The sequence below is a fragment of the Phalangium opilio genome, unplaced genomic scaffold (genome assembly GCF_054372755.1).
Source record: "Phalangium opilio isolate 3A_F unplaced genomic scaffold, DU_Popi_V2 ptg000209l_1, whole genome shotgun sequence".
NCBI classification, from domain to species: domain Eukaryota; kingdom Metazoa; phylum Arthropoda; class Arachnida; order Opiliones; family Phalangiidae; genus Phalangium; species Phalangium opilio.
Window position 1 is genome coordinate 16,793,324 of NW_028324217.1, and position 15,170 is coordinate 16,808,493.

The 15,170-nt window shown below is 37.2% G+C and overlaps 1 protein-coding gene across 8 annotated transcripts in view; it reads right to left on the reverse strand.

Moving 5' to 3' along the window:
• Window positions 1-337: 337 nt before the first annotated feature.
• The window catches only part of LOC149620903 (uncharacterized), a 30,645-nt gene continuing 15,812 nt past the window's right edge, over window positions 338-15,170 (reverse strand). For all 8 annotated transcript variants that reach the window (XM_089855123.1, XM_089855125.1, XM_089855124.1 and 5 more), the window contains 2 exons: window positions 14,206-14,973; window positions 338-1,766 (listed from right to left, as the gene is read on the reverse strand). In XM_089855123.1, the coding sequence (XP_089711249.1) occupies window positions 820-1,766; window positions 14,206-14,973 (1,715 nt within the window). In that variant the 3' untranslated portion in view covers window positions 338-819. The remainder of the gene's footprint in view (window positions 1,767-14,205; window positions 14,974-15,170) is intronic.

Sequence of the window (15,170 nt, forward strand, 5' to 3'; positions counted from 1 at the left end):
GCGTTAACCTTTGGTGGAAGCCTAAGCCATCTGGTTACATCTCGTACCCCTAACCAAGGATTATTTAAAATGTCTAGACATTTTAAATAATCCTTGCCCTAACGATAGTAATGAAGTAGAAGATAATCTGAAAGATTATTGTTTATACGAAATAGACGGACACCAGAAGGTGGTGGAGTTAAAAGCCAATGCGACAGACTGGGTTTATGTGGAATGGACCAGAGACTAGGCAAATGAAGGAATAGTGGCCACCTGGCCACTTAGTGTCGATTCAACAAGTAGAAATTTAACATCGTGAAATACAATTTTCCCTGATCAGTGGAAAACGCGAATGCGGTTCGGAAATGGAGAACATGTTTACTTCCATATATTTAAATACAAGATTAATTTTGAAAATGGCACTTAAAACCCTTCAGAACGGAGAAATTTAATAGTTTGTTACATAAAACAATTTCAACCCATTCATTACAGAAGAGGATAAAAGATGATTTTAAAATGATTACAGAAGAGGATAAAAGATGATATTAAATTGTTTACTGTACGATTAAAAAGTTGTTTAAAGATATTTTACATTGTCGAGCAGCCTTTTAAGACTCTTTCAATGAACTAAAATTCACCTATTCATTCATGCGAATCCCACGTTTATGTACTATACTGATCACAATTCAAGGGTTTTCACCACTGTGAATGGAATGATGTATGAGCAAAGAGCTCTTCCGCGTGCATCCATAGTCACACTGACAAGGTTTTAATTAGTTTACACCACTATGAATGTATTCATGTGATTAAATGACACTTTCCTCTGCGGGAATATTCACACTAATCACACTTGGAAGGTTTTTCACCACTGTGAACACGTTGATGTCTGATCAAACTACCCTTATGCGTGCAACCATATTCGCACTGATCACATTTGAAGGGATTCTCACGGCTATGAATGCGTTGATGTGTGATTAAATGACACTTCCGTCTGCTGGCATATTCGCACTCATCACATTTGAATGGTTTTTCACCACTGTAAACGAGTTGATGTCTGATCAAACCACCCTTTTGCGTGCATTCAAATTCGCACTGATCACATTTGAAAGGTTTTTCGCCGCTATGAATGCGTTGATGTGTGATTAAATGACACTTCCGCCTGCCGGTATATTCACACTCGCCACATTTGAAGAGTTTTTCAGTACCACTGTGAACGCGTTTATGTCTGATTAAATTACTCTTATCTGCGCATCCATATTCGCACTGATCACATTGGAAGTGCTGTTCACCACTGTGTATGCGTTGATGCGCGATTAAATTATACTTCCACGTGCATCCATATTCGCACTGATTACATTTGAAGGGGTTTTCATCACCGTGAATGCGTCGATGTGTGATTAAATAACACTTCCGCCTGCTGGTATATTCGCACTCATCACATTTGAAGGGTTTTTCACCGCTGTGAACGCGTTTGTGTCTGATTAAATTACTCTTATCTATGCATCCATATTCGCACTGTTCACATTTGAAGAGCTGTTCACCACTGTGAACGCGTTGATGTCTGGTCAAATCATCCTTCCGCACACTTGCATAGTCACACTGATCACATTTGAAGGGTTTTTCACCACTGTGAACGCGTTTATGTCTGATCAAATCACACTTCTTCGTGCATGTATATTCGCACTGATCACATTTGAAGGGTTTTTCATCGTTATCCTTTCTAACGTGACGTTTATATTCAGCAGAATATTTGATCCGAGTTGAACGTTTCTTCTTGAATTTCCCTACTGAAAATGCATAGAATAAATATAAAAACGACACATGACATTCACAATTTAGTATTAAATATACAATAACATTCAAGCGAATTTCATAAAAATTGTAGGGATGCACCGATATATCGGCCTATCTTTTTCATATCGGTATCGGCCAATATCGGCTTCATGTAAACCGATATTTCCGGGAAAAACTTGACAAGATATAAGGTACTCAATGAATACTAATTGAAACACATCACACAAATTTCTTCCCACAATTTAACATTTCCCTTCAAAATGCAAGGTTTTCCACAAATTCAGTTTTATCCCGTTGTTCACGACTATGAGAAAGTAATTTCCCTAGTTTCCCATACCTCCAACAAACAATCGAAGTCGACACTACCGCTCTCTAACGCGTTTGGTTTCACTAATGTACACTTTGAACTTTTCACTTGTGGTCCATAAGTTTGCTTATAACGCTTCTTCTTGTTGAACAAAGAAAGGAGCTGCATTTTTACTAAAAACCAAGCTAGGATATTACAAGGCTAAAATATGTGGCGGTTTCACATTAAACGAAAGAGATGTGACACATGTCTCTAATAAAACAAAATAAAAACGTAAATGGTCCTAAATAATGTTGATTCTACTCTTGGTAACGATATTCAAGGAGAAATATTTGATTAGTGAACAAACATATCAACAAAAGGGGATGAGAAAAATGGAGGAGAAAAATGGAGGAGAAAATAGAAAGGTCATATATACAACGTTTCTTTGCTCTCGCCATATTCATTGGAATAATCAACTGCTAATTGATGCTGCGTGAAGACAAGTTATCTATTTATTTCGTTCTTGCATCCTCTCAGGGTTTACACGAAATTTTCGGATTCAAATTTCCTGACCTCTTTTAGAATTTTCCCCGACGTTTTCTGAATCAATTGTCATTATTCTAATTTCTAAATCTAAGTAAACAATCGCGTTTAAATCGCATTTTTGAATATTTAACGCTCAACATTAGGGAGCTGGCTTGTTGAAATTCTAAATATTCTCAAACTATTCCCTGACCTTTTGGCACATTTTGAAATTCCCTGACTTTTCGAGGTTTTCCCCGAACTGTACGTGGCAACCCTACATAATTTAGAAATAATGTATTTTTTCTCTAGATAAAACATATTTTTACAAAAATATGCGCAACCGGAAACAATATCTCATTTTAGCGAGCAATTACAGGTAAACTTTTCCGTATTTTTGGTCGAAATAAGTACCTATGACGATAGGAAGACCCTGGTGGAAGAGGGCATTTTAAGGTTTTAAATACTTAACACTAGTTTCGTTATTCAAGAGGTTGAAAATGCCACAGTTTAAATATGCTCTACATAGAATCTTAAAAATAACATAAAAAGGTCGGCCCAACACATTTAAATATCTTCCATAAAGGACTTAAATGAAACTTTGATGGCTGTGTAGCCTTCAAATCCATTCCAATAAGGGTTTTTTTCCCCATTTGTAAATACATTGATGTTTGATCAAATTAAAATTCCGCGCGCTTTCAAAGAAACACTAATCACATTTTAAGGTTTCTTTTGGTCCGCGTAGTAATTCCATGCTAAGTTTGATCTTGAATTAATTTAGCCTGGATTTCGCGGTAGAAGTGACCACATACTCTTCATATAAAGTTTACAAAGAGGCATTAAATATGTAGAATTGTGTAGGCGCACTCTAAAAAAACAAGAATGCCGATTGCACGAATAAGCAATGTCGAAGACAATTAAGTAATGGCGTTGATCACGTTCGTTTGCGCACGCCGTAATAATATTAGAAGTCCAATACATAAAAGTGCGCAACTCGAATTACTATTCTACAGGCCGGTAGGCCCTTGTAGATAGGACTTCAAGCCCGTTTGTAATTGAATTGAACTGAATTGAAATATGATTTATTGTGCATTGTTTCTAGTTATCTAGTTAAAGGGGCTCACCGGCGCTGTTGGGGGAGACCGCCCTTAGTTCAGGGGGAAAAAACCCCGCTCTTTGGCCATAAGGAATGGCGCCACCGTCGCGGTGGGCGGGTAAGCAATATGCTAACCAACAGTATGACCCCCCCCCCCCCACTTCACCCCAACAGCCCCGGCCAGCCCTTTTATTCCCCTGTTATTGGGGTATCGTTCCCTTCAACCGAATTCCCAATGGACCGAAATCCCATTCGACCGAATATCCCGCAATGATTTTAGATTTCCAGCCCAATGGCTATATTCCCGATGGACCGAAATCCCAATCGTCCGAATATGCCCCTAAAAAATACATGAATATAACTTGAAACACTGTAGCCGTCAGCGATTCGGTGGTGTAGTGGATACGATGTTGGACTGCGAAGCGATAGGTTGTTGGTTCGAATCTCCGAAAGGTATGGTAATAATATTAAAAGTAAATGTTTCGTGATAGCAATTAAAACGCTCACTTTCATTCCTTTCAAGGCAAGAGATATATTGAATTAATAAACAAATTGTGCTTAAAATGAAGTACAGTCTTAATGGTAGTTCCATCAATGTCTTTAAATTAAAATTTTAATATTTTGGTTTCGGGTGGGTTAGGTTAGGTTAGGTTAGGTTAGATTAGGTTAGGTTAGGTTAGGTTAGCATGGGTTAGGTTAGGTTAGGTTAGATTAGGTTAGGTTAGGTTAGGTTAGCATAGGTTAGGTTAGGTTACGTTAGGTTAGCATAGGTTAGGTTAGGTTACGTTAGGTTAGCATAGGTTAGGTTAGGTTACGTTAGGTTAGCATAGGTTAGGTTAGGTTAGGTTAGGTTAAGTTAGGTTAGGTTAGCATAGGTTAGGTTTCGTTAGGTTAGGTTAGGTTAGGTTAGCTTAGGTTAGGTTTGGTTTGGTTTGGTTTGGTTCCAATAATTCGTTGACACCTTTTCCAAAATATGCTCCTTTTAATTAGCTACCCCCATTTCCAAAATATTCTCCCTTTAAATAGCTACCACCTTTTCCAAAACATTCTCCTATTAATTAGCTGCCACCTTTTCCCATGATTTTCCTATTAATTAGCTGCCACCTTTTTCAAAATATTCTCCTTTAAATTAGCTGCAACCTTTTCCAAAACATTCTCCTACTAATTAGCTACCACATTTTCCAAAATATTCTCCTTTTAACTAGCTACCACCTTTTCCAAAGTATTCTCCTTTTAATTAGCTACCACCTTTTACAAAACATTCTCCTAGTAATTAGCTGCCACCTTTTCCAAAATATTCTCCTATTAATTAGCTGCAACCATTTTCAAAACATTCTCCTACTAATTAGCTGCAACCATTTTCAAAACATTCTCCTACTAATTAGCTGCCACCTTTTCCAAAATATTCTCCTATTAATTAGCTGCCACCTTTTCCAAAATATTCTCCAATTAATTATCTGACATCTTTTCCAAAATATTTCTATTATTGCTAATAAATTGTTCGTGGTAAGAGGCGGGCTTTTAATACTCATATAAATAATCTTTTTACCTCCAAACAAGGTTGGGTTGGGTTAGGTTAGGTTAGGTTAGGTTACGTTACGTTTGGTTTAGTTAGGGTAGGGTAGGTGAGGTTCGCCGTAATTAAAACGTAGTTAAAATAAGTGCAGTAATACATTTTCAACTCACATTTATTTTAACAATAATAAGTTGTGAAATTAAAAATATATTTAATGCAAAACCACACAGTATGTCTTCAATAGAATTTCGGTCCAATGGGACTATAATAAAATCGCACCTTTGGCTACGTTCGGTCGAATGGGACCCCCTAAAAAACCCCCTTCTGTCGAATGGGAATTCGGTTTAATGGGACCAAAGCGTTATTGGGAGTCCATGTGTCCTACATTCGAATTTTTCGGAAGATGATAAAAATGCATTCGGATTGTTTCCTCATTTGAAGGGTGTCAAGAACATCCGTTCATTAATTAAATTAATCATAGATTATTAAACCTTTTTGACCAAAGCTTCAAAGCTTGGTCGAGGAGGCAGTAGGGACTGCTCAGGGGCATTTTACAACTTCTTACAACAATACCGCAGACGAAATGAATTATAATTAACTAGAGGTGTGCGGGTAGTGATTTTTCAATTTCGATTTCGAATCGGGTTCGGGTAATCAAAAATATGGTTTCCGGGTATCGGGGTGGGTACCAGAATTTTTGTCGGGTATTCGGGTAATTAGGCTTAGCCGAAAAATGGTTGTCGGGTAACAGTCTGGTATTAAAAGTTAAAACGAATAGTTATCGGGGGTGGTCTTTCTTAATTTATTTATTTTTGATGCTATCTCCAACTTTTGGTTCCGCTTTCTCCTTCTTGACCCTTAATCTTATTTCAACACAGAATACTGGCAATGGGATGATATAGGTGTTTAGAGGTGTGTCGCGCTGCGTGCGGTGATTCTAGTCTGTCTCAGAAAGAAACTACCACAGAACGTTTACCTTATGTGAACTAAATTTCACCTTGAAACGGTGTTTCATGGGATTTCGTCATTCCTAAAAATTCCGCTTCTTTCTAAACTGGATAGTGGGTGTTCCCCCCTTTCACCTCTGATCCCTATTCTTGTACTCGCGAATAACCCGACAACCTGTTTCAGCTTGACACGGGTAAAGGGGGGGAGTATTTTTACTACCCGATGAGTTTCGAATAGTTGGAAAAGTCATTTTCGGGTAATCTTAAGGTATCCGGTACCAGCACACCCCAATAATTAACCCATTAAATAAATTTTTTGAAATTGTCGAAATAACAATTTACACCAAGAAGGGGGAAATAATTGCTCAGCATATTTTCCCAACCGAGAGTCGGAATAAGACGTCTTACTCTACCCGTACAAAAATTTACGGCTGCATTTTTGCTGTTAATTAGATTTTTTAGAATCTGCAATATATTGCAAATAAACTGGAATATTCTGGAAAAATACTGGAATAAACCTGAAAAATGTTCAATTTCAGACAAAATTAAGGTGATTCCAGAGAGCAATGCAGAACATTTTAGACGTTTTGCAGAAAAAATATCTTCCGTTGGAAAACTCAGTACAACAGTATACAAAATTTAGCAACTCTAGAGTCATAAAATAGCTACCTTACAGCTAGAAAACAGAGGGGAAATAGTAACTCCCGTAAGAAATCAGCATGTTTGTAGGCTCATTACAAGTACTGTACCTTCCAAATATATTGTATGCATGTTACAGTCAGAAATTGCTAAGTTTGTAGGATAATTGCAGGCGGGTTTCGGATACTTTTTACGATAATTGCAGACGCGTTTCAGATACTTTTCAGGATCATCAAAGGCGCGTTTCAGATACTTTTCAGGATCATCACAGACGCGTTTCAGATACTTTTCAGGATCATTACAGGCGCGTTTCAGATGCTTTGTAGGAAAATTGCAGGAGCGTTTCATATAATTTTCAGGACCATTACAGGCGCGTTTCATATACTTTTCAGGATCATTGCCGGCGCGTTTCATATACTTTGTAGGAAAATTGCAGGCGCGTTTTAGATACTTTTTTGGATCATTGCAGGCGCGTTTCAGATACTTTGTAGGATAATTGCAGCCGCGTTTCAGATGATTTGCAGGATCATTGCAGCCGCGTTTCAGATAATTTTTAGGATAGTTGCAGGCGCATGTCAGATAATTTTTAGGATAGTTTCAGGCGCATGTCAGATACTTTGCAGGATAAATGCAGGCGCTTTTCATATACTTCGTAGGAAAATTGCAGGCGCGTTTCAGATACTTTTCAGGATCATTACTGGCGCGTTTCAGATACTTTTAAGGACCATTACAGGCGCGTTTCAGATACGTTTAAGGACCATTACAGGCGCGTTTCAGATACTTTTAAGGACCATTACAGGCGCGTTTCAGATACGATAATTACAGGTGCTTTTCAGATACTTTTTAGGATAATGGCAGGTGCTTTTCAGATAATTTTTAGGATAATTGTAGGCGCGTTTCAGATACTTTTTAGGATAATTACAGGCTCTTTTCATATACTTTGTAGGATAATTGCAGGCGCTTTTCATATACTTTGTAGGATAATTACAGGCGCGTTTCAGATACTTTGTAGGATAATTGCAGGTGCTTGTCAGATACTTTTCAGGATAATTGCAGGCGCATTTCAGATACTTTCCAGGGTCATTGCAGCCGCGTTTCAGATACTTTGTAGGATAATTGCAGCCGCGTTTCAAATACTTTGCAGGATCATTGCAGCCGTGTTTCAGATAATTTTTAGGATAGTTGCAGGCGCATGTCAGATACTTTGCAGGATAAATGCAGGCGCTTTTCATATACTTTGTAGGAAAATAGCAGGCGCGTTTCAGATACTTTTCAGGATCATTACTGGCGCGTTTCAGATACTTTTACGGACCATTACAGGCGCGTTTCAGATACTTTAATTTGTACGATAATTGCAGGTGCTTTTCAGATGCTTTTAAGGATAATTGCAGGCGCGTTTCAGATACTTTTTAGGATAATTGCAGGCTCTTTTCATATACTTTGTAGGATAATTGCAGTTGCTTTTCATATACTTTGTAGGATAATTACAGGCGCGTTTCAGATACTTTGTAGGATAATTACAGGCGCATTTCAGACACTTTTCAGGATAATTTCAGGAGCGTTTCATATACTTTGTAGGAAAATTGCAGGCGCGTTTCAGATACTTTTTAAGGATAATGGCAGGTGCTTTTCAGATAATTTTTAGGTTCATTGCAGCCGCACTTCAGATACTTCGTAGGATAATTACAGGCGCGTTTCAGATACTTTGTAGGATAATTGCAGGTGCTTGTCAGATACTTTTCAGGATAATTGCAGGCGCATTTCAGATACTTTCCAGGGTCATTGCAGCCGCGTTTCAGATACTTTGTAGGATAATTGCAGCCGCGTTTCAAATACTTTGCAGGATCATTGCAGCCGTGTTTCAGATAATTTTTAGGATAGTTGCAGGCGCATGTCAGATAATTTTTAGGATAGTTGCAGGCGCATGTCAGATACTTTGCAGGATAAATGCAGGCGCTTTTCATATACTTTGTAGGAAAATAGCAGGCGCGTTTCAGATACTTTTCAGGATCATTACTGGCGCGTTTCAGATACTTTTACGGACCATTACAGGCGCGTTTCAGATACTTTAATTTGTACGATAATTGCAGGTGCTTTTCAGATGCTTTTAAGGATAATTGCAGGCGCGTTTCAGATACTTTTTAGGATAATTGCAGGCTCTTTTCATATACTTTGTAGGATAATTGCAGTTGCTTTTCATATACTTTGTAGGATAATTACAGGCGCGTTTCAGATACTTTGTAGGATAATTGCAGGCGCATTTCAGACACTTTTCAGGATAATTTCAGGAGCGTTTCATATACTTTGTAGGAAAATTGCAGGCGCGTTTCAGATACTTTTTAAGGATAATGGCAGGTGCTTTTCAGATAATTTTTAGGTTCATTGCAGCCGCACTTCAGATACTTCGTAGGATAATTACAGGCGCGTTTCAGATACTTTGTAGGATAATTGCAGGTACTTTTCAGAAATTTTTAGGATAATTGCAGGAGCATTTCAGATACTTCGTAGGATAATTGCAGGCGCTTTTCATATACTTTGTAGGATAATTGCAGGCGCTTTTCTTATATTTTGTAGGAATATTGCAGGCGCTTTTCATATACTTTTTTGGATCATTGCAGGCGCGTTTCAGATACTTTTTAGGATCATTGCAGGCGTATTTCGGATACTTTGTAGGATAATTGCAGGCGCGTTTCAAATACTTTTTAGATTAATTGAAGGCTCTTTTCATATACTTTGTAGGATAATTGCAGGTGCGTTTCAGATACTTTGTAGGATCATTGCAGCCGCGTTTCAGATACTTCGCAGGAGCATTTCAGATACTCTGTAGGATAATTGCAGGTGCGTTTCAGATACTTTGCAGGGTCATTGCAGCCGCGTTTCAGATTCTTTGTAGGATCATTGCAGGCGCGTTTCAGATACTTTGAAGGATAATTGCAGGCGCGATATAGATATTTTGTGGAATAATTGCAGACGCGTTTCAGATACTTCGCAGGATCATTGCAGGTGCATTTCAGATACATCGCAGGAGGATTTCAGATTCTTTGTAGGATAATTGCAGGCGCTTTTCATATATTTTGTAGGAATATTGCAGGCGCTTTTCATATACTTTTTTGGATCATTGCAGGCGCGTTTCAGATACTTTTTAGGATCATTGCAGGCGTATTTCGGATACTTTGTAGGATAATTGCAGGCGCGTTTCAAATACTTTTTAGATTAATTGAAGGCTCTTTTCATATACTTTGTAGGATAATTGCAGGTGCGTTTCAGATACTTTGTAGGATCATTGCAGCCGCGTTTCAGATACTTCGCAGGAGCATTTCAGATACTCTGTAGGATAATTGCAGGTGCGTTTCAGATACTTTGCAGGGTCATTGCAGCCGCGTTTCAGATTCTTTGTAGGATCATTGCAGGCGCGTTTCAGATACTTTGAAGGATAATTGCAGGCGCGATATAGATATTTTGTGGAATAATTGCAGACGCGTTTCAGATACTTCGCAGGATCATTGCAGGTGCATTTCAGATACATCGCAGGAGGATTTCAGATTCTTTGTAGGGTCATTGCAGGTGCGTTTCAGATACTTTGTAGGATAATTGCAGGTGCATTTCAGATTCTTTGCAGGATCATTGCAGGCGCGTTTCATATGCTTTGCAGAGTCATTGCGGGTTTTCCTATCAATTATTGTGAATCAGTAGCCTTATATACCCTAAATTTCCAAAAAAAATTAAAGAGGCTTACGCTTGAGTTCAAACGTCAACAATAGCTATGTTTAAAATGATTTTAGGAATTAAGTTTCTTAAAACGATTTAACTAGAATTAAGGTAAATTAATGACGATTAAATTAATAAATATCATTTATATTTATTTAAATATTTAAAAATAGCCTCTAAATTTCGTCTCGACTTGGAGAGGTTTATTTTGGATTCCCAACTTGTACTCATCTCTTACAAAAATATTAAGCTGTAATTCATCTGAATACACGCTTTTCTGACTTGCTAAAGTAATATCTGAGATGGTCCAACTGTTTAGGTGCATGTACATTAAGTTCTCACCACATCTAGATAAGATGGTCTTTTCGTCTATCTAACATCCACAACATACACACTCACAGAACGTAATCGAAAAATTCTTTCAAACTTATAGCTAAAAACCGATTACAACTGAAGGGAAGGGTCCCGACAGGCTTGTTTTACGTCTATCCGCAACCAGGAAAACTGCTGTAAACTTATATGATAGCGCTAAAGTACTTTGGTTCGCAATTTCCTTCACATTTCGAGCGCCATGGTGATAGTAGATCTTGTCTTAATCGGTTTCTATCCACGCTTGTTTTTCGTGTACCCGGGGCCACAAACACACACATGCACACACACACAGAAAGCTAGGTCTGGTCTCAAAAACTGGAATAAAATCACTAAAATAAACTGAAATTAATTTTATTTACTTTTTTGGATGAAAAATTGTTTTTCTACGACTTTTTACCTCAAATAGAAGTAACTCTTATTTTATTAGGTTTTGAATCTATAAAACTTGACTGCCAACACCTTTGAAAGCTTGGAATCCTTATGTTGTTAGTATTGGATACACCTTAAACATAACTGCATAAGTTCGTAAGATGTGTTCCATAAGTTTGTCACTGGTTACTTCATGAAGTGGTGTAGGTGAAACGTCATATTCTCGTAAAGCGACGCCTGTTGAGCCATTGTCAAAGGCTTAATAAGGCTAAATAGGAAGTTGGACTGCAAAACCGAGTGTATTCAATTCTCGCGTCATTCTCGAACTAGCTCTCAGTAAGTCTCTAGCATTACGAAGTATAGGCAGTGTCATACTTATTGAAACATATCTGATAAACTTATGATAACTGTATATACAATACTGGCCCATTTATGACCAAAAAATGTTTCAATTTTCTATCTTTTATGGTGGTTTAAATATTTTTAGGATCGAGACGTGACAGTATTAGATCAAAAGATTTTATTAAGATGAATGAGTAAAGCTTTTTTAAGATGCCTTTTTAGGCCTAACCAATTCTTTATTCAAATTTTAGAAAAATAAAAGCAGTAATATTAATGCCTAACAGAAGCAGATAAAAATTTAGGGTGCGCTCGAAGTTGACTTCCCGTACAAAAATTTTAAGCTGTAATTCATCTGCATACGCGCTTTTTTTATCGCTACCACGCTGTAATAGGTATACATTAAGGCTACATTTCTGCAGCTCAAAAAACGGGAAAATTTCACAGCAATTCTAGAACTGCAAATTGACTGCCGTTTCTTCATTTTCTGTTTGTTAACTATTAACTGTCTAGCCTGGCAGAAATATGCAGCGCAATTCTGCAAACGCTAAGCAAAAGTAGAAATACCAGCTGTTAGTTTAAAACTGTAGTTTGACCGTTTTTATAGATATGATACAGGTCTGCAAAAGTGATGGAAAAGTAGAAATCCAGCTGCTAATTTAGAACTGTAATTTGACCGTTTTAATAGACATGTTACAGGTCTGCAAAAGTGATAGAAAAGTAGAAATCCAGCTGCTAATTTAAAACTGCAATTCTACCACATTTATAGACATGTTACAGATCTGCAAAAGTGATGGAAAAGTAGAAATGCAGCTGCCAATTTAGAACTGTAATTGGACCTTTTTTATAGACATGTTACAGGTCTGCAAAAGTGATAGAAAAGTAGAAATCCAGCTGCTAATTTAAAACTGCAATTTGGCCACATTTATAGGCATGTTACAGGTCTGAAAGAGTGATTGAAAAGTAGAAATCTAGCTGCTAATTTAAAACTGCAATTTGACTACATTTAAAGACATGTTACAGGTCTGCAAAAGTGATGGAACAGTAGAAATACAGCTGCCAATTTAAAACTTTAATTTGACCTAAATTGACCATTTTTATAGACATGTTACAGGTCTGCAAAAGTGATGGAAAAGTAGAAATTCAGCTGCCAATTTAAAACTGTAATTTAACCACATTTAGAGACATATTGCAGGTATTCAAAAGTAGGAAATTCTACTTTTGAATACCTGCAATATGTCTATAAATGTTGAATAGTTACAGTTTTAAATTGGAAGCTAGATTTCAACTTTCCCATAACTTTTGCAGACCTGTAACATGTGTATAAATGTGGTCAAATTGCAGTTTTAAATTGGCAGCTGGATATCTACTTTTCCATCACTTTTGCAGACCTGTAACATGTCTATATAAATGGTCAAATTACAGTTTTAAATAGGCAGCTGAATTTCTACTTTTCCATCGCTTTTTCAGACTTGTAACATGTCTATACATGTAGTCAAATTACAGTTTTAAACGAGCATCTGGTATTTCTACTTTTCTATCGCTTTTGCACACCTGTAACATGTCTATAAAAATGGTCAAATTACAGTTTTAAATTGGCAGCTGAATATCTACTTTTCCATCACTTTTGCAGACCTGTAACATGTCTATATAAATGGTCAAATTACAGTTTTAAATAGGCAGCTGAATTTCTACTTTTCCATCGCTTTTTCAGACTTGTAGCATGTCTATAAATATGGTCAAATTACAGTTTTAAATAGGCAGCTGGATTTCTACTTTTCCATCACTTTTTCAGACTTGTAACATGTCTATAAATATGGTCAAATTGCAGTTTTAAATTGGCAGCTGGATTTCTACTTTTCCATCACTTTTTCAGACTTGTAACATGTCTATACATGTAGTCAAATTACAGTTTTAAACTAGCATCTGGTATTTCTACTTTTCTATCGCTTTTGCACACCTGTAACATGTCTATAAAAATGGTCAAATTACAGTTTTAAATTGGCAGCTGAATATCTACTTTTCCATAAGTTTTGCAGACCTGTAACATGTCTATAAATATGGTCATATTACAGTTTTAAAATGGCATCTGGATTTCTACTTTTCCATCACATTTGCAGGCCTGTAACATGTCTATAAATGTGGTCAAGTTGCAGTTTTAAACTAGCAGCTGGTATTTCTACTTTTTCATCACTTTTGCAGACCTGTAACATGTCAATAAATATAGTCAAATTGCAGTTTTAAATTGGCAGCTGGATTTCTACTTTTCCATCACTTTTGCAGAACTGTAACATGTCTATAACTGTGGTCAAATTACAGTTTTAAACTAGCAGCTGTTATTTCTACTTTTGCATCGCGTTTGCAGAATCGCGCTGCATATTTCTGCCAATACAGACAATTAACAGATAATAAACAGAAAATGTAGAAACGGCAGACAATTTGCAGTTCTGGAATTTCTGTGAAATTTTCGCGTTTTTCGAGCTGCAGAAAATGCAGCCTTAATTTATACCTATTACAGCGTGGTAGCGATGAAAAAGCGCGTATGCAGATGAATTACAGCTTAAAATTTTTGTACGGGTACGTACTTTAATTATTAAAGCATAAAATTTTTCCGAACGAGGCGATGCGGTATTACCTTTGGAATTCTTTGGAGCGATTTCTTGAAATGTCTCTGAGTTGGACACCAAACTATTATTTCCAACTTCAATCGGAACGTCGGGTAAATCGCTTTCCACAGAGACGGAGGTCAATTCTGATAGTTCATTTGGGATAAGTTCAAGTTTAGGGACACATAATGGCACACTCAGTGTCCTCGTATCAACATACAGAGTTTGATTTTGTCTATTATCAGTTTTCTGCGCATCTGACATGGTGATTTTGGATTGGTTATCATCAAGATCGTTTTCTAGGGCTCCTTCTAGTGACTCGCTTTCGATATTTGCGTCAAGAGATACAACCAAACGTTTTTCGACTTCAACATTCGATTCAAGAACACCCATTTTCTTCGACAGAGTTGTAATATCCTCAGTGTCTCCCTCTGTCGAGACACTTCGTGTTTTGCAATAAGAATCTTTTAAGTTAATATTGTTCTCAAGAGGTTCTCGTGGCAAATCACTTTTCGTCATTGTGTCAGGAGACATTTTGAATTGGTTTTCGACTTTAATTATAGATGAAGGTACAAATAGAGGCAACCTGTCACTGTATTTCAGTTTAGGAACACCTAGGTTCGTAATGGGCGTTCTATGACCAGCGTTTTCAGCCTTTTTCGTAGTAATTTTAGTTTCGGTGATTGTATTGCCAACCTCCTCAAAATACTGAGGCTCAGAAACAGGTGTCTCTTGAATAATATCTTCTTTACCCAGAATGCCTTGGACACTGACAGCTTCGGCAATTTGCAATGAACCTTAACGAAGAAAAACAGTAAAATTAGTGAAATAAGAAGTGTCTTATCAAACGAGAAGTACATCAGTGTGTGTTTCAGCATTACAATAGCGTCAACTGTGGGCGTGACGTCATTGGCGTGTAATATACCTTTCAAACAATATATATTTCATAATACTTTACACTGACCCTGCCCCTAACCCGCAATGGCTAGTTTTA